The sequence below is a fragment of the Sebastes umbrosus genome, chromosome 17 (genome assembly GCF_015220745.1).
Source record: "Sebastes umbrosus isolate fSebUmb1 chromosome 17, fSebUmb1.pri, whole genome shotgun sequence".
Lineage (NCBI taxonomy): Eukaryota > Metazoa > Chordata > Actinopteri > Perciformes > Sebastidae > Sebastes > Sebastes umbrosus.
The window spans coordinates 19,186,258-19,209,626 of NC_051285.1; the positions used below are offsets into that span (position 1 = coordinate 19,186,258).

The 23,369-nt window shown below is 39.7% G+C and overlaps 2 protein-coding genes and 1 long non-coding RNA gene across 3 annotated transcripts in view; 2 read left to right on the top strand and 1 right to left on the bottom strand.

The window, feature by feature from the left end:
• Positions 1-920: 920 nt before the first annotated feature.
• Positions 921-3,050, bottom strand: LOC119475948. Its single transcript, XR_005203926.1, has 3 exons — positions 2,881-3,050; positions 2,517-2,628; positions 921-2,123 (listed from the first exon to the last, which is right to left on the bottom strand). It is a non-coding gene; the product is annotated as an uncharacterized LOC119475948 (long non-coding RNA).
• Positions 3,051-3,293: 243 nt separating this feature from the next.
• cchcr1 (coiled-coil alpha-helical rod protein 1) lies at positions 3,294-15,317 on the top strand. Its single transcript, XM_037749095.1, has 19 exons — positions 3,294-3,590; positions 4,219-4,513; positions 4,596-4,763; positions 4,874-4,991; positions 5,217-5,411; positions 5,548-5,711; positions 5,810-5,924; positions 6,112-6,222; positions 6,945-7,088; positions 7,174-7,284; positions 7,537-7,643; positions 7,792-7,904; positions 7,990-8,062; positions 8,871-8,989; positions 9,098-9,289; positions 12,455-12,556; positions 12,739-12,872; positions 12,965-13,112; positions 14,471-15,317. Exons 1-19 carry the CDS (start codon positions 3,521-3,523, stop codon positions 14,602-14,604), a joined length of 2,613 nt encoding a protein of 870 aa, XP_037605023.1. The 5' UTR covers positions 3,294-3,520; the 3' UTR covers positions 14,605-15,317.
• gria3a (glutamate receptor, ionotropic, AMPA 3a) overlaps positions 14,528-23,369 on the top strand; it is a 104,822-nt gene continuing 95,980 nt past the window's right edge. Inside the window, exon 1 of the mRNA XM_037749092.1 lies at positions 14,528-14,658. The gene's annotated coding sequence lies outside the window, so the exon portion shown is untranslated. The remainder of the gene's footprint in view (positions 14,659-23,369) is intronic.

Here is a 23,369-nt window from a genome sequence, read left to right on the forward strand (position 1 = left end):
AGCATCGGAGACCAACGCACGGGATACCCCTCTTGCGTTACTTTTGGACGGACCAGGGATGGTGTATAAATATACGCTTGTAACAGTGTTGTGTCCTTTTAAAATATACTTTCGTTTTCACAGGAAGTTAGGGTTAGGAAACTTCACTGACTAGTGACTCATGTGACTTACAGAGCTGACGATACTAACGACTCACATGACTAGCGACTCACATGACTCATGGGACCGACGATACCAACGAGTCACATGACTGACTGACATGACAAAATAAGTCAACGTTACTTTTAGTTTCACACGGGATGCGCGGTCTCCTGGTTGAAAATCTTGTGTTTGTTTGACCCATCCACCACCCCTCTGCCCGCCCTGAGTGGACTCTCGCGCTATTAATACTATGTCACTTGCTCCGACTGCCGAATAACACTGCTGGTGGGTTTACATTGGAGTTAGTTGAAAGCCCGGTTCATCACATACTGATGCTAAAGGGTGCCTAATTGCATCAGTTTCCGAGGCACAGGGGCGCTGCCCAATCTCGGCGCTGCATAATCGGCGGTATTTGATGAGTTGGGAGTGAGATGGTTTGAGGAGTTTGATGAGACCATGGCTATAGTTCTAGACCATTTCAAAAGGGGGGGGGGGGTGGAACTATTACATACCTTACTAATGGGAAGGTTGGTGGTCCAGTGTATGAATGTGTGTGTGAATGGGTGAATGCTGACTTGTGTTGTAAAGGGCTTTGAGTGGTTGCTAAGACTAGAAAAGCACTATATAAATGTGATCCATTTACCACCCCCACAAGTTGGGTTCTCCAAAAGACTATCAATACACAAATAACAATAAACACAACTCTTTCATAATATACATTTTATTACTGTTGAATTTTTACATTTTCCCCTCTGTGGGAATACATGTGGGTTGAAAAATGTATGAAAATATTTGCCACAGTCAGGGGGGCCGGAGGGAGGTCCAGGCTTAATATTATGGGTGGGAAGGGGGGGGCACTGGCCCCCTCTGACCCCCCCTATAACCGCCCCTGGGCCATGGAAAAGGTTAGAAAAACCTGCCAGATGGGTCAGGAAGCAGGGGTAGAGAAATGCTGACCTGACGATGTAGTGTAGTGGTGGAAGGAGAACTTTGAGGAATCAAACTGACACGACCTCTGTGGTCACGAACACTCGGTAGTGACTGAAACAACAATGCTGTTACAAGTGGCCAAGGTGAGCTTCTGTTGCAGCGTGTCTGAGCTCACCCTAAGGATTTACATGAGGAGAAGATTCGAAAGTAGCTGTGAATTGAACTACTTCCCCCTCAAATTGAAAGGAACCAGCTGAAATGGTTTGGGCACCTGATAAGGATGCCTCCCAGGCACATCCAACTGGGAGGAGAGCCTGGGGCAGACCTAGAGCACAATGAGGGGATTACATGTGACCTGGGAACTCCTCGGGATCACCCCGGAGGAGCTGGAGGACGTGGCTGAGGAGAAGGATGTCTGTGCCATGTTACACATTTTTGGTGAAAATTCACAAACCTGTCTCAATCTGCTGTCTGCCTTTTTCAAACAGCTATTTTTAGCTGTATGTTTTAAGCAATATAGGCAGTGAAGGTCCACCTTGATTAGCTCTTAAGTATCCTTTTAAGAAACAGAGCTGCATCTTAACTCTGCCCTCTCTCTGAAAAGGGTCAGTATTGTCTTTGTTTTCTGGATTCCCGTTGGCTCCAATCCTTCTTTTCCTCCGCTTTGTTCTTCAGGACCCGCTGCAGTGTCTGTCGAGTGCTGAGAGGATACAACACCAACATGCCCAAATAATGCACAGCACTCCCACTGTTCTCCTCCAACAACCACTTCACAAGGTCCACAGTCTTTCATGCTGTACTGGCATCAGTTGTCTGCCTTGGCAATGCACCTGTATTTTTATACATCTCTTGTCATTCGTTGAAGTATTTATGTAGCCATCCCCTCTATTCTTTATTTCTTTTATGTTATTGTATTGTCAGGTTGTATCGTTATATGTGATTATTTATGTCAAAATCAAACTAAAATGCCTCTGTGTTCATTGAATACTCCATAAATAGATTAGATTATATGAAACTTTAATGAACCCCTGGGGGAAAGTGGGTCATGGCAGCTGTAGAGAGAGGAGGATATACTTTAGGTAAGAGCAAACAGAAATAGCTGCTGACGATATCAGAGGAAAATAACACAAGATATGATGGTAGTTGTAGTGATTATAGCCTTCTGAATTGTGAATATACTGCCAATCATATGACATCAATAAATTCAGTCCTTCATTTGAAGGTGAGCTCATGTTTGCTGTTTATAGATTTACAGCACAAATGCAGTGTGTGCAAAATGTGCATCACTGCAGATAGAGTAAAATAAGCGCACAGAAAATCTGTCAACATATGCAAATGACTAATGTAAATTAGTCATATATTGATAATTTTACAGTTAGAGGTAACATATTTATAGATGCACCAAACCACAAACTCAGTTACATAACCAAATTATCACCAATTACCATTCAAAGCTGCACTTATTTGCTGCCCCGAAAGCATGCTCCGTGCTCCATTTTCTGCAGAAATGGAAATATCATGCAGTAATGGTCTGGTTGTCAGATACCCCTGGGTGTTCTTGAGGTGAGGGAGTCCCAGGCAAAGAAAGGATGGCTTAGTTTCAGGTTATAACTTCATTATGCACGTATACACTGAGTCCCTTTCCCACTAGTCATCACAATAATATCTCTCAATATCTCAATGATATCTGAATGAAATGCCTCATTCAGAAGAATAAAATGGTACATTTCCCATAATTAATTTGACATATGTGAAATTATCCCCATCAGAAACCTCCTATTATAGAAAACATGTGTCAATCAAACTCACATGCTCCACCCATGTGCAACAAAACACTGTTGTTGGGCTTTTGTTGTCCTGAACATAGTCTGCCAGGCAAGCTGATACCCAGGTTGTGCACTGGACTTGACCGCGCTCTGCATGGATGTATAAAAAGAGACCCCCCCCCCCCCGACAAACTCTGCACCAGCCAATATATAGCCTATGATAAGAACCAATGCAGAGGTCTTGCTATGGAGGCGAGATTTGAGAGCCTGGGCGGAAGAATACCCTGTCCGACAAAACTCAGGGAAACAAATACCCATCTCTTTCAGGTTCCTTTCACTTCCCCGTGATGCACTGCGGGATTATATTGTGTGGCAGTTATGTTCGACAAATCATTTAATCTGTATTAAGGTCATAAACTAATATATATGTTGCCTTGATGCTTCAGGTATTTGCAATTTAACCGACGAGTAAATTAAGCATCAAAAGTTTGCCAGCTGAAATGGCCCAAGCAGAGAGATCCGCAGGTTGCCGTTGTAACCCGTAACTAAGGCAACCGCGATTGACGTGACTCGCGGGAGTATAAACGTAAAAAGAGCCCCCAAACAACCCATACATCCGTGAAACAACCCGGACTGCTTCCCTCTCTAGTTTGTGACTTTTAGTGGCAGCTTTTGTGTAGAATATGGAGAGACATAACGTGGGAAAAGAAAGGCTTATAGTACCTACTGATTTTACCACACCAGCAGTTTCAAGTAAGTTTCTTGTTGTAGTCGTCTTTGGTTTACAATTGCTCCTAACTGCTAGCTAACGTTAGCCTACAATGTTACCTAGCTAACTTGACACTTTAACTTAGCTAGTCTGCATTTGTCAGCTCTCTAACTAATTGGCTGTTAACAAGAATATGTTGTATTTAGGGGAGGGAAGTTGTCATGTTTATCTTGGTAACTTTCTTGAAAAGACTCTAACGTTACTTAGGAAACATGAGAACTATACATTGGAATAGGACTAGATATAGCTAACATTAGCCTAGGTAAGGCATGCACACACATAAACAGGTTCTGAAATTAAGTTGTTTTTCCTCACCCGCTACTGTGGCAGGTCCCTGAACAATTCTACTGAACGCACACTTCTAAAATCGATCTCAAATGCTTTTAACTGTAAACACTGGGTCAGTGATACCAGACAGTAGATATGGAATATATCATGTAACCTTAATCCCTAAATTTTGGAATTTCTTTTTAAAAATAAGATCTCTTAATATTAGGACCTATAAACTGACCTGGAATCTTTCCCTGCCACAGCCAACATTTAGCCTGTATTTGGCAGGTGGCAGGTGCTAATTTCATTCCTTGCACATAAACAATTTGTCATATTCTGTAGGGAATAACCAGGAGGAGCTGGTACCTCCATCACATTTCGCATCAAGTGCCCAGTCTGCTGGTGCACACAGAGGCGTTCAAATCGCAGGTACACCGCTACCCATCTCCTGGATAAACCCAGGTGTACCATCAGTACCATCAGGGGATCCCAGTCCTGCCAATCCATGGCTCGCCATCACTCAGGCCCAACAGGAAATCTTGGAACTGAGGAAGGAAAATCAGAGGATCATGGTGTTACAAGGAGACAGTATAAGAGGAAGGATCCCTGTGGATCACCCGTCAGACCTTAGGGCGAGGTAGTTTTATATAGAATTACCATTATTGTCTGTCAGTTAGGTGGCATATTGGGTACATGAATAGCTCCTTTTCCTCAAACAGATGCGCAGAGAGAAGTGAGCAGTGGTCCAGACGGGAGTCAGAGTGGCGTCTGGAGTCAGAGAAGCACAAGGCCGAAGCTGAGAGGTTGAAGGGGCAGGTGGAGGCCCTGAAGGAGACTGCAGGGAGACACAGGGAAGAGATGAGAGAAAGAGAGAGCACCCTCAACAGGTAGAAGATATGCTTGTTATGCAATTGAGTAATTTTACAGTTTGTAATTTCAGAGATTAACAATGAGTAATTTTGAACAAGCTTAACATGGCATACCCTTTGTACGACAGACAGAGCCATGAGTCGGAAGCAATGCGTGAAGAGCTATGTAAGGCTAAGACTGAGCTCAGCCAAATCAGAATGGAGCTCACCCACAGCAGCACACAGAAGGATAAAATAAGCTCACAGGTAATGTTATTTACTAACAAAACATTTCATTTCGACTCTGATGTTGACGAAGATCACCTGAGAATTACTGGCATCTTGTACCCAATTTTCGCTGTTTTTGTCTGATGTTTTAGTGCAGTCTTGTAGTCTTAATAATAGCTTGCCTTACAGTTACCTAACAGTTTTAATTTAGCAAGTTTCACTATGATTAGTTTCATATATTCTTAACATCTTTGTTTCTTGCAGCTCGAAAGACTAAATGGAGAGTCTGGTGAGGAAATTACAAAGCTGAGGAGAGATGTAGTGAGGAGCAAAGAGGAAGCCCAGGCGCTCAGTTTGAAGGCTGAAATGGCCAGGTTACAGGCCGTGGAGGAGGCTAAAAAGCAAGCTCTTACACTGTCAGAACAATTGGAGGAAATGCAAAAGAAGCAGGAGGAGGAGGTGTGTGGCAAACATCTGCAAGGAAATTTAAAACATAAAGTTTGTACATACTGATATGCACCCATGTCAATAAGATATTACATTATTATTTGTATGCATCTTAAAATTTCCATTATTTGGCTCTCTTTATTTTCAGCTGCAACAATTGAATGCTTCCCACTGTGCAGAGGTGGGTGCTGCAAGAAATACAAACAGTGAACTACAGGGCAGACTTCAATCGATGACCTCAGAAGTGCTGCAGCTAAAAAGCACTCTGATGGAGGTCTCTACTGAGAGAGATGGGCTGAAAGAACATTTAAGGTGCCACATTCAATCTAAAACTGAAGAGAGATAAGCATTTATAGCACTTTGTAGTCAGATTTACTGATTTCTTTTGGGGGGATGTGTTTATTTTTCAGCCAAATGGGACAAGCTTTTGAGACACAATCGGCAACGCTGCACAGCCTCAGAAATTACATCGGCCAGCTTGCCCCAGAGAAACGGGAGAAGGAACAATTAAATGAAGCTGTTGAGGTGAAGACAATATAAACAGTATTGATTGCAATCAGCCTACTGTAAAGTAATTGCACAGGAAAAAACTTAAAGGAGGTTAAAGACAGAACTGAGGGACAAACAAGTGCTAAATGTATGAGTTAATATGCCTATTATAACAATTAATCCTTTTATGTATACTTTTTTTTTTATATTGTCCATTTTGTAGAGCCTGAACAAAGAGAAAGCAGCTCTTCAGATGACTACAGAGCTTTTGACCATCAGGTTTAACTCTGTGAGTGAGATACTTGCCCTCCAAGAAGAGAAAATTGTGAAGAAGGTGAGTCACACATGCCTATGTTGATAACATATGGTGAGCAGTAGCACTGCTGCTTGCAGGCTTCCGTAGACCAAGCTGCTACCTATCATCATTGTGTGTTGTTGGCTTTTAGGCTGTAATGTTTTCAACCATAGTCTTATATCAAAAGTCTTAAAAAACATAGTCTAAGTGTGGATGCACTTCATGGATCTTGAAGACGCTCCTCCTGCCGACCATTTTCCAAAGGAGACCACAGGGTTTAAGATTGATGATGGAGCAGCTCCAGACAGGATGGCAATGCCCTGCAGGAGTAATTCAGTTGGCTGAACACTTTACCTGAAATGCTGTATCCAAATGTTGTTTGTATACAGTATGCACTGCGGGTTTTCACTTTTGAGCATGTTTTTCTTACTTTTAAAGTATATTTTGGTTAGTTTGAATAAATGTCAACTTGCAGAAACTTGAAAGTTGCTTGAAATTTGTAGTAGTCACAGTTAACAACTTGTATCCTTTAGTTTTTGGCGGAGGTTGCACGGTGGTGCATTTGAGAGCAGAGGCTGTATTCTCTGATAGTTTATTAATGTACAGTAGTTGTGGAAAGAAAGGAAAAAAGCAATCATTGTTCTAAAAGCTTTAGTATGCGTTGAAAAATAAGGCTAATATGTATGCAATAATTACATGCTCATATGAAGCATTTGCTGAAGTGGTGTGTGCGTTTATCATATGTGTGTGTGTTTCAATAGACCTCGACAGACCCACTTGTGAAGAATGGATCTGAAGGTCTTCGAGTGCTTCAGCTCTGGAGGGACAAAGTGTTCAAGTTATGCATCCAGCTTCGCTCGAAGGACATAGAACTAAGAGGAGAGAAGGACAAACTTCTTTCAAAAGTATGAAAACCATCATCTGTTGATGTATCACCGTACAAAGAAGTCCACTGTATTTAAAGTGTGGTACTGTATTGCTGTGTTTTAGGTCAGAGTCACGGAACAGCAGCTCCAACAGGAGCAGCACCGGGCTAGTGTGCTTCAACACAGTCTGGATGACAGGATAGCTGAGCTGGACCTGGAGAGAGTAGAAAAAGAGGTTAGTACCAGAGTAAGTCATGTGATTTACACAGCTGTCTGAAATTTTGATGATGCACAATAATTTTGGGGCTGCTTAGGAAACACTCATGCATTTTTACCACAGCAGAGGATGCTGACTAAATAAACTTTGCTAGCCTCCAAGAGCTGTTGAGGTTTTAAGAACAGCAGCTGGGGACGAGGACATTCTCAAAACTGATCATATTTGTTTACGATACTCTATTATAATATGGATGTGTGATTTTTCTCCCAGATACTGAAACAGCACTTGGTCCAGGAGCAAAAGGAAAACTCACAGCTAAAGTCACAGAGCCAGAAGGAAGAGGCTGAACTAAAAATCCTGACAGAGGCAGTGCGTAGGTAAACACATTTATCTGAATTCAATAATGAGAAGATTAGGTTGGTAAATTAGAGGAATAAAAGGGAAAAACAAAGCAATTGTTGTCAATGTTGAAAGTTTCATTACAATTAATGCTGTATTTTCAGACATTTTCTTTGTGCCTCGCAGATTCAGTCTGGCATTTGATAACAAGGTGGCAGAAGTGGACGCAGCTCAAGCAAGGCTCAACACTTTCACCCAGAGGCTAACTTTTGCTAAAAGACGAGTGGAGACAATCCAAGGTGCAGACACTGGAGGTCTATGCACTGGAGTTTGAATTGCATATTTCTGGTAAAGAAAGTACGTCACAATGTTTTTGTTTTTCAGGTTTGATGATGAGGAGGGTGGCTCTGCAGAAAGTTCAGCAGGCCAGTAAACAGACAGAACAAGCTGCTGACAGGTATTTTTTACATGATGCACCTAAACAATCTTTACCCAGTGCTTCTTTTTGTGTCTAGTTTTACAAATAATTTAGTCAACCATTACTTTAGAAAATAGCCTTCTAATCTAAGTGCTCACATGAGACTAAGTGCAAAGATTTTATAAATGGCTGCAGTTGTGTATGTATATGTGTGTGTGTGTTTTTCTTTTCACAAATATATGAATATATATATATATATATATATTAATATTAATTGTTCACAGTAATTTACTCCGTAATGGCAAAAGTAAAGCCAAATGCACAATGTGCATATTCCAAAGCCTAAATTGATGTCTTAAAAGTGCTAACCTATTCTGATCAACAGCCCACAAAACCCAAAGTACTCACATTATAATGTGAAATGAAGAAAGTCTAGCATCTCTTTGCATTTTTTAAGCTGTAAACAGCAGATGTTTTAGCGCTTTTACTTGTTAAGTGATTCAAATGAATCATTACTGATCAGATTTGGAGTGCATTAATTATGAGAGTAGAACCACCAGCATTAATTCAGAGAATTAGTAAGAATTGTTATTATAAGCTTAACCTTTACCAAATAGAGCAGGGTAATATGGTTGAAATCACTATTGCAATTTAATTAATTAAATTAAATGAATACAAATATTTTTCTACACTATATCAATATGTCATAATATGATATTTGTATGCAAAGTCAGTCTTGTCAGTGGTTGGCTTCTTTTGTTATACACTGAACAGTTGCTTCTTCACCTCTCTGCTTGACTTTTTGCTCCTTTATTTGCTCTGCCATCTTGTCTGTGTTGCCCTGCAGCATCACAAACCTTCAGACAGAGCTTAGCTTGGTGTGTGAAGAGAGAGACAAGCTCACACAGGAGCTCAAAAGAACCCCGGAGCTCATCGAGAGAGCTCTGGCTGATCTGAAAGAACAGTGTGAGCACCCTTACGACACACAACACCTTATTATAACACATTATCTGTTGGGCATCCATGTTTTGGCGATGTATGTGTCTCAGTTTACCTTTTGTACATCTTCTTCAGATGAAAGCAAACTAAGGCGGCAGCAGCAGCTGGCGCTGGAGCAGAGCTGGATGGAGGTCCGGCAGGCTTTGGCTGGCAGAGAGGAGGCCGACCAGAGCCTGCAGCAGATCCAGGCCCAGCTGGAGGAGAGCAAGGTCAACTTGGAGAAACTCCGCTCTGAGCTGCTCAGCCAGCAGGAGCACAGCGAACGTGGTGAGGCAGCGGCTACCTTAAGCCGCATGACTGTTTTTCAGCCTTGACTTATCCAGGGAAAGCAGACTGAGCTATCCTGCTTTTTTTTTTTTCGAAATACCTGGCCTCTCCGGCCTCCTCGGTAGCTTCACTGGAGCAGTTGGGGATTAAGTGACATGCTCAAGAGCACCTTGACTGTAGTTGATCAGGGAGAGTTACTGAGTTTCTCTGATACGTTTTTCCAAGTTGGTTCAAGGATTCAACCTACCTGCTTTGGAGCTTCTTACCTTTAAACCTACGTTAAAGGATAGGGTCACAATCTTTCAAGTCTGTCTTAAAACAACAGTCAGGTGGCTTATATGAACGTTGAAACAGGGTTTGCTTGCTGCTCATTCCTCCTGTTCATACTGACCATTAAAAGAACCCTTACTAATGCACTTTCAGTGTAAGTGATGGGGGACAAAATCCATGGTCTTTGTTTTCTTATTTGAAGATAATATGAGGCTCTAGTTAGGCAAATCATCTTCTAAAATTACATGTTAGATGTATAACATTCCTGTGTTTCCCTGTTGAGCTCCAGGGATGGTAACAAAAAGAGGGAATTGTGTAATGTTTACTAAAAAGATTAACTTTGGAAGATATCCACTTCCTTTGACTAATTTGGATGACTTAAGCTTCATATTGGCTCCAGATAAAATTTGGAGTAATCTTTGCACAGAACGAGGACTGTTGATTTAGTCCATCATCACTTACATTGAGAGTGCTTTAGGAAGGGATCTTTTAACGACCAGTATAAACAGGAGGGATAATTAAAGCATGCAAAAACAGTTTCAGTGTTCATGTGGGCACCTAACTATTGTTTTTGTTAGGGCTGACCCAAATGCTTTGATGTTTCTAAGCTTCGATCGTTGCCATGGTAATCAAGCTCCAAGTCAGTATTTGAATGCTTTGTTTTATTTTTTTAATATATGTTATAATAAAGTTTAAATCCCAAAATAGCCTATGGAATAAGGAATAATCCCACAATTCATATTCAAAATGAATCATTATTAGATATTCTCAGATGGATATCGCTGTTTTGTGTGTAGAGGTGCGTGTGTGTACAGTAGTGCGGCAGCGGCACTGTCCCGGGTACTGAAACGAGGGAGATGGAAACAGACAGAGAGAAGAACATGTCAGCCTGTTGCACTGTGCCGCGCTGCGAAGCAAAGCTTTGAATACCTTCGAAAAAAAACTCACCGAAGCTTTTGAAGCCCAAAAGATGGTATTCGGGACAGCCCTAGTTTTTATACAATCTTGACAAATTGTAAACCTATGTTTTACCTGATTGTTTGTCCACTTGGGGGCAGAAACACGTTGTAAACACAACACTATCACCTTTTAAGTTGATATGGCAAACTTGTTAGCAAACAGTTTTCTGTACACACACATCCAGCAGTCACAGGGCACCGTTAGCATTGATTTGTAGTCGTGTTTGTGTCCACCTGATGAACACAAGTCCAATATTAACTGTCTTTTGAGCTCTGTTTTGTTTTCCACCAACTCCTGAGGGAAATATCTGAGTCTTTAGCTGCTAAATGCTCCACTGTTTCCCCCAGCCGCTAACTATGTCTGTCTGCCGTTTGGTGCTAGACTGACAGAGTACAGTTGGTATCAAAAAGAAAAAACAAACAAGCAATGACCTGAAAGTTGAAGGTAACTAGAGTTGGGTGATAAATTTCTCGGTGGGAATGTCATTATGATCGACTCCTTTCATACACATGTTGTCATGGGATCCATTGGTAATATAAAAGTATTGATTATAGCTGCTTTAATGATGCAGACATCAAATCCACACTGTTGGATTTATTTTACTTTAAATTCCAGGTCTTAGGCTTTTCCAATCCACTCCTCTTTTTCATAGACCCATTTTTGTCTTTTTTAGGGGGGACGGGATCTTTAGAGGGAGATAGCAGGTCAACAGTAGATATTACATACATAGAAGTGGTGTACATCATCTGGAAAGCTGGGAACTTGAAGATTAATTTGAGATGCAGCTCAGTACTGTGTGTCTAATTGTTCTAGTCATAGATCAGAAATAAATAATTGATTAATTTGAATAAATAGTGAAAGTGTATAAGAGCTTAGAACATTATGATAGAAGTATATGATGACCATTCCCATGCTCTATTATGTCTCATAAGTTGTTGTAGCAATTTTTGGGTTGATACCATTTGTTACACAGATTTGGTGCTACATTTAACCATTTTTTACCACTCGAGAATTGACAAAAAAATGATAAATAATCCCTCCAAAATACCTCATTAAAGCAGCAGTGGGTAGAATTGGAGCAAATATGATTAAAAAAGTTATTTTTATAAAACGGTCACTATATCCTAACAGTAGTGTATGACACAGGTAATATGAAAAAAATCATGTGCCTGTGGTGTCCTCCGGTGCTCCTAATGGCATCTGCAAGATTTCACAGACCGGAGGAAAACAACCAATCAGAGCCGAGCTGGAGCCTGTCGTCTCTGAGCAGCTGTCAATCACTCGCAATCTCCTATCAAACGGTCAAACTAGGCAGCGCTGATCAAATATGAATCAATATTCTGTTGCTGTAATGCCTATTTCTCTCCTCAAATGTTTTCAGAAACATCTTGTAGTGTACTGTGTAGCTGTAAATGAGAAAGTTTGTGACCCGGCAGCCATGTTGAGAATAGTTGAGGAAATACCAAGCACCGCCCACCAGCCGGAGCACAGCTAATAGGAACGCTCTCTCTCTGAAATGACCTGTGATTGGTCAAAGTCTCCTGTCAACGGGCTAGATTTTTTAAAGCCTGAAAACAGAGCCATGAGGAGGTGCAGAAGTCTATTTGCTCAATGATGCCAAAAATATGCTGCAGACTGCATGCTAGCATGACATGGTTGAATAGAAGTGTTTTTTTCTGACCTCTAGACTACCGCCACCTTGCAGTGTTGCAGTCCTCTATCTGCTATCGTGGTTGCATCATAATAATTGATAAATCTGGAATTGATTTATTCAGCTCGAATTTTTGGAGGTCTTGCTTGTCTATGAAAATTTGCAAACAGATGCAATAAAATCCAGTTTATCCCCAGAGGCATATACAAATACGGCATTAGACTCTGTTTCTCAGTGTGTGAGATAGTGTATTGAGGACTGGTGCATTTGTTGTTCCCCTTCAGCCCTGCAGGAGAGAGTGTCTGAGATCGAGGACTGCTGTGCTGAGAAGCTGAGAGCAATGGAGGTTCATGTCAATACTGCCAGGAGAGAGCACACCAAAGCAGGTAGCAGGATTAACGCCATGCTACCTCAGCCAACAACAGCTTAACAACGGGGGTGGGAGGGGGGTGTTTGGGGTGAAGTCATATCTGTAATGCAGACTGTGATCTAATATGATTGGAATTGTTTACACAGTATATAGCAGCATTTCCCCGTGGCTTTCATCTGTCTGTATTGTCTCTTGCAGTTATGACTTTGCGGCAGTTTGAAAGAGAGGCGGCAAGGAAACCAGATGAGATGAGAGAAAATCAACAACACACAAATAGGGAAATCCACAATAAACAACTGAAGGAGATGGATACAGACAGAAAACTACAGCTGGTCAGACTTTTTAAAGCAAAAGACAGTTGTGAAAAATGTTGTTTCTGTCTTCATTTCTGCTGATGACTTCCTATGACCTGAATCTGTTCCAGGCCACCGTTGCTGAGAGAAGGCTGACAAGTGAGTATACAAGAGCTCACACAACAGCGCTACAAAACTCTGCTGCTCCCAGAGAACATGGAGAAAAACACTCAGAGAGGAGTCGCTCTGTGGGAACCAAAGTCCAAGTACCTGCAGATGGTAAGTAGTGACTCCTCATGCGTCACACACGTCCTAACAATTTAACGCACCCTCATACAATGGTTCATATGGTATCTTACGAAAAGTTATTCCTCCTTTTCCTACGAATGTCCAGCAACATGTGACGCACGTGTCAATTTCCGCTCGTTACATGCATACAATCTTTTCAAAATAACCTTTCCATCTTCAAAGGAAACAATGTAATTAGGTTTAGGAAAAGATCATGGTTTGTGTTAAAATAACACCGGAAGTGGCGTAACTTAAAGGGTAATTTTGGTATTTTTCAACCTGGACCCTATTTTCCTATGTTTTTGTGTCCAAGTGACTAATAGAGACAACACTTTTTGAAATTGGCCCAGTATTGAGTGAGAACGCTGCAGCCGCCAGCCGCTAAACAAGCTGTAATGTAATCATTTGGGGCAACCTGGTACCGTCAGTTTATGTCCACTAAAGGTGCTTGTCTTTACCACCGACAGGCTCAGATTGTTATAAGTGTCTGACAACATTATGGAAAGGACCCTACAGAGAAATTAAATGTTTTTCTTACCTTACTCTTGATCCGGTCTTTTGTTACTGTGTCTTGCTCAGAGAAGTCTCGTTCTGAAATCTTGCATTGCATCCACATTGTCGAAATCAGCTAAATATTCAGCTACGACATTGAAAATCTTTGAGATAACACTAAGCTACGCTTTTTGTACTCCAACACAACAAACTCTGACAACACCGATGCTTCCACCGTTGTTTTCCGACAAGTCACATGACACAATGACAAACAGGAAGCGAAAGGTAAGAAAAAAGTAGAATTTTTTTCTGTAGGGTCCTTTTCCATAATGTGTTCAGACACTTATAATAACAATCTGAGCCTGTCAGTGGCAAAAACAAGCACTTTTAATGGACGTAAACTGACAGTGCCAGGTTGCCCCAAATGATTACATTATATCTCGTTTAGCAGCTGGCGACTGCAGTGTTCAAAATTGTTGTCCCCATTAGTCACTTAGACACAAAACATGGGAAAATAGGGTCCAGGTTGAAAAATACTGAAGTTACCCTTTAATTACGGAAGTTACGGGACAAAAAAATCAAAATTGACTTCTAGTTTTACATGAACAGCAGTCTCCTGGGCGAAAGTCTGGTGTTTTTTGGCCCACCCATCCACCCCAACCTCCTCTCTATGTAGTGTTTGTCACTCTTTATATTTCCTGGTTCACAGTTACGTGGATTACATATGAATTGATTATGTGGGATATATACAAATTACAATGCATTACTTTTCGTTGGTATAACTATGAACAGTGTAAGAGAACATTCTGAACATACACATGACTAATCTGACCATTGGCCTGTCTGTATCCTGTCAGGGAGACTTCTGTCTGTTTTGGAGGAGCTCCATTCTCTGAGTGCTGTGGTGGTAAACAGCTCTGAGGACTCTGTGGAGGAGGAGGAGGGACAGAGTGACAGCGTGGGACCATCCACAGGCAGTCTGCACAGCTGATACCTGATGATGACTCACCGGAGCCAGCGAACGCACCTTTCATTTGTACAAAAGGTGGGCAGTGTTGAAAACACACAGTCAGTGGAAACAATTTGTTTGAGCCAAACATCAGACAACCACGCATGTCACAGTGCTACTGGGTGTATAAGAAGAATGATGACTGTCCAGTGCAGACACACAGTATGTTTGAATTTAACTCAAACATAAATTTAAGTTTATCAAATTCTTCCAATATGTTTGCATCTACCTCCAGGATTACTTTTAATTACAGAGAATACTGGAAATACATTGATGGACATAGTATTTAACTCAAAGTGGAATGAAAGGTTTAAAGTGGTACAATACTTAGTGATATATTCAGTAACATATTATGTTCACAAAAAAATCAAGAAAAACAGAACAGAACATAATGATAATAAAAAAACATAATAACAAAATAATAAAAAATCCCAAATAAATAATAAATAAAAAGACAAGCTAAAAAAGGAAAAGAAAAAAAATAGTTGGCTATCAGATATGTATATACAATTAAAAACTTGCAAGGCAGAGAGAGCTATATTAAGGGAAAATAGCTAATTCAGATTTTTTCTTTTTGGAAGTCTGTTCTGTTGACTTTGATCCTTGAAGTTTATGTGATGGTCCAAGTATTCATTTGTTATGCAAAGATGTGTATTACTTTTCAGTAGAACTTAATAAAGTATTTTTTATTGCAATTGTGGCATATTTTGGGAAATACTGATAAAGCAATTCATGATTTGATATGACTCTCATTACTCACTGCTAATATTCTGGGAATTAAAATATACAGGAGTTTGTCAAGATTATAGTTAGCTGAGAATGTGGACTTTGTTCTGATAAAGCAGGTTTAATGCAATTGGTGCATCTGCCTTCTTTATATATATATATATATATATATATATATATATATATCTTTATGATTTCATGTTGAAGAAATCAATATTTTCCATTTGAAGTTCCTTTATAGAGGTCAATTTTAAAATGACAATTGTAGGATAGATGATGATAAACATCATGCTGAACCAGATAATTGTGCTATTTGTCATGTTGTCATGAGTGCTAATAAATTTTGCAATAGTTCAAAGTTCCAAGCCTCTAGGTAAAAACATCTCACGGAGAACCGAGGCAGAGCAGAGAGAAAATAGAGTAGGGAAATCTAGACTTTATTAGTGTTTTCAAAGAGCATCAAAAATAATTTGCAGGGACACACTCATTGCTGAAGAGGTGATTCATCATAGCAAGCAGAGGATGAATGCATCAAATTAGATTTTTTAAAAGGAAATTATTGGATTTCAGCAGTGCACTCTTGCTTATATCTGCTGCTTAAGAGTTTGCAAAACAGCACAACACATTTTTTACATTAAGTCTCTGATACAATCAGTAATGTCATCAATGTCACAGTGAAGGAATTATGTATGGTCTAATCTTAACATGCATCATGATGGATCATTTTAAAGGAATGAGCCACCAAATTTAATATCCCACTTTGAACAGGTGTTTTTGTGAGATGTACTTTAGATCACATCAAGTATCGCATCATACATTCAAGTCAGAAGCAGTGTCATATCAATATCACTGTTATATTAATAATTGTGAGTCATGATAGCAAAAAGTAGGTCTACTGCTGAAGGAAAAAGAATTATGCAAAGCAAATCATATCCTCATCCAGCAGAGGGCGATGTTGTCAAAGGTGAGAGCAGCACATCCAGTGATCTCAAGCATTCTTCTGGGCTATATTTTTTTTAAGTGCTGTTTCTTCATTGGAATATTATTGGAAAGGCTGAAAAACAATATGATTTTTATAGGATATACAAGTGGTTCTTACTTCAACCTCAAACAGAGCAGTGAACGAGGGTTGCATATGTGCACACGTAGTGAAAAGGAATCTACTATCTGTATTATCAGTTCTTAATTCTTGAATCAATCTGAAACAGGAAACCTGTCCTGAACCATTTAATGTTGTACTGTGTTTCTTCACAAATGGCAAAACAAACATGAGAGCAGGATTTTGGTGAAAAACTTTCAGGACGTTGCAATTTCTTTACTCTGTTCTACATGTGTTTTTCAAAAAAAATTAATGCTAAGATCTACAGCCCGAATAAATGCATTTATACATCTTCACTGCCTCAGCAGTGTGGAGAGAATTGCACAGCAGCAAGTGAACACCGCGGTTAACCTGATGAATCATTTATTTAGTCGAGCATTGCAATCCAGACAAGACATGAAATTAATGAGGTAATAAAAACCAATCAATAAACTCCCGACCGATTTTTATTAAAAATTCAGAATTATGTTATTATGTAAAATTCAAACAAACAAAGTGAGTGCCAACCAACTGTGTTTTTACATATCTGACTCCGGGCAGCACTAACTTGGCTTTTAGAGTTATTGTCTTTTTATCGATAGATTGCTTAAGTGTATTGTGTGCTTGTGTATGAACCCTCCTCCCTCTGGTTCTGAGGCTGATACTGTGCTGTCAGAGTGTGTGAGCGTGTCAAATCTGAACATCTGCTGTCATCGGTCCAGCCTGTCATCAAGTGTCTGCGTCAAGGCTCTCTTCTATATTTCTTTTTCTGCCCAAACTTGCCGATTCTTTCCACTATTTGGATGCTGTGGAAAGAATTTTTCCCTTAATGTTATTAATTTTATTTTCAACAAATGATTAATGGCCTTGCTAAACCTTGTATCAAATATTGATGAGACAACATATAGAAACCAACTCTTACAAATACCTTGAGATTGGAAAGAGAGTGCTGTGTTGTCCACCACATTGAGAATTGCAAGAGGTCAGGTGCAAAACTTCTCCATGGTCCAGATGACCAGCTTCCTATTGCTATAGGTTATGTTTATGATATTCAAGGCACAACTAGCTTTACTCTGAGCTATCAGATTTTTTTTATCTGTGCTATCCTCAATGGCCAAACGTCTGCATTGCTAACTGGCTATGGCCAAAGTCAAACTTCACATGTGTGAAGTGTTGTGGAAACTTAATCCTCTGCCTGTGATACGTTCTGTCACACTTTGCCAAATGTCCCCAAAGTCGTGTCCTCCTGGGTCCAGTCCTCATTCAGGTTCGCTACTGCCAGTGACTGGAATATGCTACAAAAATCCCTAAAACTGGCCAAGTTTTACCACTGTATATTAAATCAAGGACATTATAGCTCTTCCTGTTGTATAGAACATCCCGGTAATCTGCCTTGTTATTTGCTGCCCCTAATATTTATAACTTCTTTTATAAAATTTGCACTCTGGAACGCTAACTTCTGTGTGCAATTGTTTTTAGTTTAGATTGGAGGATTACAAGCTAGAACATCACATCGTCAGTCCTCATCTTTGCAAAGTTCTTGCAGGCCGGAGGTCAGAGCAAACTTGAAGCTGAAGTTGATGTGATCCAGTAAGTCAGGGGTGTCGACCACCAGTGCTGCATGCTGCATCAGAGCCTGGTGGATGGTTGTGCACTGCCGTGGCAGGCCATGCTACGGGGTAGAGCAGCAGCCACGGAGGAGCAGTGCAAGGAAATGCAGCCAAGTAACCCTATTTATAGATGCAGGCAATGTGGGGCATTGTTTGGGGGGTTGCAGTGGACCGAAGTGTCCAATCTTCAAACTACAGCAACAGTCAGTATCTGCAGTAACTATATTCCTGTTGTAGGTGTAAATGAGGCAGAATTGTATCATTCTTTTTTATATAAAAATAAGTAAATAAGTGATACTGTATTGACCTCTGAGCACTGACAAAAATAAATGATAAAAATACTCTAAAAAGTACTCAGGGTTCTGACCAAGAGCATCAACTATTGAGATTTATCATAGAAGAAAACTCATAACCGTTATTCTGCACTGCATATGAGTTTCACAAACACTTCAATTTATTCTAACGTTTCAGATCAATTAAAGAAAAAGAGCTTGAAGCCAGACCTCTTCTACAGAAAACATTACAAAGCGATATCCAACATATGGTTTCTTTTCTAAAAAAGTTTCGGTAAACATGTTGTCATCCATGCCTGATGAGGTCTCCGCCTGTGCCAATCAGTCACCTCGTTTGCGGCTGTAATTGCAGTTTCCCTTTGGGATGATCAGTGTAATTTGGAATGCAGCGGTGAAATGTTGGCGGTGTTTACCAGACGCGTGAATCAATGAACAAACGTTTTAAAGGATACGTCTTATTTTGTTTCATTAACACACTGCGACAAAAGAAAAAGGCTCTTGGCCTGCATGTGTTTTACCTGCTCTAAAAACTAAAATAGAAAAAAAGTGAATCAGACAAAGTCTTGATTAAAGTCATGATTAGTTGAAATTATGATTGGTGACTCATTTGGAAGTAGCGGTGTAGATATATGCATGCTACTGTGGGTGCAGACTAAGCTATTGTAATCAACGTATGTCAAGAGTAACACCTGCACAGGAACTTCAATTCACAAGTTTCCTTAAACTGGTTTTGCTAAAAATATGCTAAAAAAATTATTTCACTTGGTGTGCAAATCATTATTCTTGACATTAATATATTGACTTATAGGGTAAACAAATGTGTGAATTATTTGCCATGCACTTTTTACTAATGCTACAGTTTTTTAAGTTAACCATAAGAGCACTCAACTGCTTGTTCTGATATAAAAAACTTTTCCCTTTACCTAAATTTGACCTGTTTTCCCCTTGCAGACTTGCAGCCCACCTTTTATAAAATAGATTTTATTAAATAGATCTTAGATTATCTTATGTGATAAAAAATAGTGTGAATCCCTCAGTCTAAATATAAAAGTTATTTGTATCTGTGTAGGTTGCAACCAGCATCATATTTTTGCCCCCAATTTCTGCTGTTTAGATCGTTGTCAGACCATTAAATAGGCGTAATCAGTCGCTATAAGCACCATAGATGGAGGTCTATAGAGGCCTACTACCCCCAATAGTAGATTTTATCATCTATTCACATGGTAGGTCACTAAAAAAATGGTATAAAAGAACATGAAAGCCACCGTAGTAATTATGACAGAAGCAGTAGCTGAAGTCAGGCGCTACACAGTAGTATAAACTGCCTAGAACTGGCAGTAGAGGTTTGAGGCGATGGATGGGACACAATCATTCAGTTCTACGTGTTAGAACGTGTAGCTTTTAAGTTTCGCTTTCACTTTTACAACACAGTAGGCGGAGTGGGCCCCTAATGACCCACATCTTTGGTGCTTATAGCGATGGATAATCCCTATTTAATGAACAGTCAAAACGGGTGCTAATTCATCAGGCATCAGTATCTTACTATCTCCATCAGTGTCACAGATGCCTCCTGTTCACCATTTTAGTTTTAGTATTTACTGAGCTTATACATATGTAACCTCACTGAGCATTTAATATGCATTTAAAAAAACATCAGAGGTGCCCTGTTTCTTTGTGTTTGGGGCATTGGTAAATGTTGGCAGTAAACATTGCATTCAGAAAGTGCTTTGCTGTTTGATGAGATTACAACCAATTTAGACTGGGATCTGCTTCTACTGCATAAGCGGAATGGAATAAACCGCAGCACTTTCGAAACATATTCACAATTTGTTTTCCGAATATTGTAATTGAATATTTGACATAACAATGAAACATTAGATTATCACATGAAATACCCTGCAGTGTGTGGCCTAAAGTTTCCTCCACGGTTTTAGAGGTAATGTGAACTATGGAGAACATCAATGGAAAGTCAGCCAAAGGTCAGAAAGTCTAATGTTAGTTCTGTTCTTTAAAACATCTGTTGTTGAGATCTCATCAGGCAGAAACAGAGAAAACAGAACATCGATAATTAAAATTGCCAGGCTAATTTGTTTTGTTCTGTAAACGCTTTGCCTGTGGGATATTCACTTAAACGTGGGAACGTTTTAATGAAATTTCCATTAATATTCTGTGCTGCGGCACCATAGCTCCCTCTGGTTACCAACATGCTGTTCAAATAAGACTTCCTAATTGCCAGATTTTTTGAATTTCGTTTCATCCTTTTCTCCATTTGTGAGCAATCTGTTCTACAAAATATAATTTAATTCAGTTGCTGCTCTGTTTGAGAGGATCGCCATGTGACAGTTTAATTACATACTCAATATAGTAATGGACAAGTGGACTTTTCCCCCCCAGTGGAATAGACTCTTTTCAATTGTATTATCACAGTTTTTCATCATGCCAAGAAGTAGTAGTACGCTGAAACAATTCCGCCATCTGCAAACAATAAATACCTTTCACTTTTTGACTTGAAGAAAATGAGCCTAATGATTACAAAACACTGTGTTCATTCCTCTACATAAAAACATTGCCTTGAGCTTCCCTTTTTAAAACAGATATGCTATAATGTTAGGTATTAGGAAATATAAAATGGCAGATAAACTCACCCAAACTGATTTTTACAAATGCTTTATCTTTATGATATTATCTCATTGAAAAGCTGTTCATAGCGTATGCAGGTTTTGGAGCACAAAGTTGACTACAAATGACTCTCCATGGCTGGAGACCCAGTCATATACGTCATAACAGGTAACATTAAACCGTATGTTATATGAAGATACAGTGGGATCTTTTAGGGAATGAAGCATAAAGTTGTGATTTTCTTACCATGTAACAGATTGTGTTTGTCTATACTTTGTGAATGATTTTAAAGGGCCAGTGTGTTGGATTTCGGGGGATCTATTAGCAGAAATGGAATATAATATTCACAACCTAGTGTTTTCTTCTTTTTAGCTTAGAATGAGTCCTTCATATCTACATAGGGAGTGGGTCCTCTTCACGGAGTTCGCCATGTTACTCCGCTATGTTTCTACAGTAGTCCAGAACGGACAAACCAAACACTGGCTCTTGTGAGAGCATTTCATGTTTTTACGTTACCTGAAGGCCACCGTAGTTCTCCGACATGCTTTTGAAACTGAGGTAACGTGAGCCACAGAGTACACACTGTGGTACTGCCAGCCGCTGTCTGACTTCTGTTGCTCCTAAAGTAGTGTTATTATAGTAAGGATGGCCGCTGAGCGAGACAAACGCCGTTACCACGGTTTTGCACTTGGGGGAGGAGTGAATGAAGGGGTACACAGTTGGTTGCAATCTGCAACCACACCACTAGATGCCACCAAATCCTACACACTGTACCTTTTAGTGAATATAGATTTGAAGTTTGCAGAACAGATACAAACTAGAATGTCATACTCAAGCACGCATCAATGTGACTGCTATGCCAACAGTTTGGAAGAGTATCTAGATTTTGTTGTTACAATTAGAGCTGAAAGAATTTGTCAATTATTTGATTTTGTTAATTAAATTGTAATTTTGTCATTTTTTAAGCTAAAATGACAACTATTTGCTGGTTTCAGCTTCTCAAATGGTGAGGATTTGATGCTTTTCTTCAACATACATTAAAGTAAAATGGATACTTTTGAGTTTTGGACTGTTAGTTGGACAAAATAAGACATATCACCTTGGGCTGTGGGAAATTATAACGGGCAATTTTCTGACATTTTATAGACAAAACAAATGAACGATAATTCGAGAAAATAATCAGCAGATTAATCGATAATGAAAATGATCATTAGTTGCAGTTTAAGTTACAATATCCTTACTGAATGGGAGAGCATGTTCGTCATGCAGCATCAGCATCTGACCTGGAATGAATGGAGTAGCTAATGGGCCTTTCCTGGCTCATTAAAGTATTTCCCTTTATTGAAAAGTAACACAGAAGTACAGTATCTCATTCAGCTACATGTTCAATTCTGAATATCTTTTATATGGAGCAGCTGTGAATGCAGTTTTGTGTTAGCTTGGTGTATTTGAAGTTTCAGATTTTGCCCAATTATTTGTTGCAGCTTTGCTCCAGCTTAGTTAAGATAGATGGGGAGGGACTGTGATCTGTTACAGTATCTCTTAAGTCATCCCGAGTCCTCAGTGAAAGTCTTATCAAAGCTTTAGCCGGGTTATTCAAGGATTTTCTAAGTCTTGCTCATGCCTTTGTCACAACCTGTTTAGATTATTGTGATGCACTTTCTACTTGCATAACACAGTCGCGCTTAAATCATGTTTGAAATTCTGCCGCCAGGCTTCAAGCAAAGTCTCCTTACTAAGACTCATATTTGTCCCGTTAAAGCCTCTTAACATCGTCTCTCAGCACATTTCAAATTGATTTTAAAATCCTGTTAATTATCTGTAAGTACTTCAGTGGCAGAGCTCCAACTTGTATTCTCCTAAATGTACAGTATATATATATTTATACAGATTCACAGTTTGAAATTAAGCTTTAACACCTAAGAATGCAACAAAGTGAAATGTGGGTTAAATACTCTATGAAGGCATGTACACATCATTTACTGTATTCAACTTGTCATTAAATCACTGAGCAGTAGTGCACACAGCTTGGTAATTATCTTTGCAGTAAATTTGCCAGGTGGCATATACACACTTTAGTTTCTTCATTAAGCCCATAAACAGTGATACTGAGTGTCCAGTATTTAGCAGATTACGCTGCCTGTGCGAATACTTTCAAGACTGGGCCACCATGTGTTCCATTCACTAAATCACCTATTTGCTGCAGAGTGTCTTTTTTTATTGGCGGCTTTGTTTTTAGCCATGGCCCTATGGGTGGTAATGCTATTCTATCGGTTGGTCCGTTAGTTCTGAATTTTCCTCTGGTGCCACCATGTCAATACTTTGGTTTATGACTTACAGGTTAGGCGTATTTTCAGGTAAATACATCAAGAAACGCTTTACTTTTCCCCCTCCGGCTGTGCTGCAGCACCTCCTTTACCC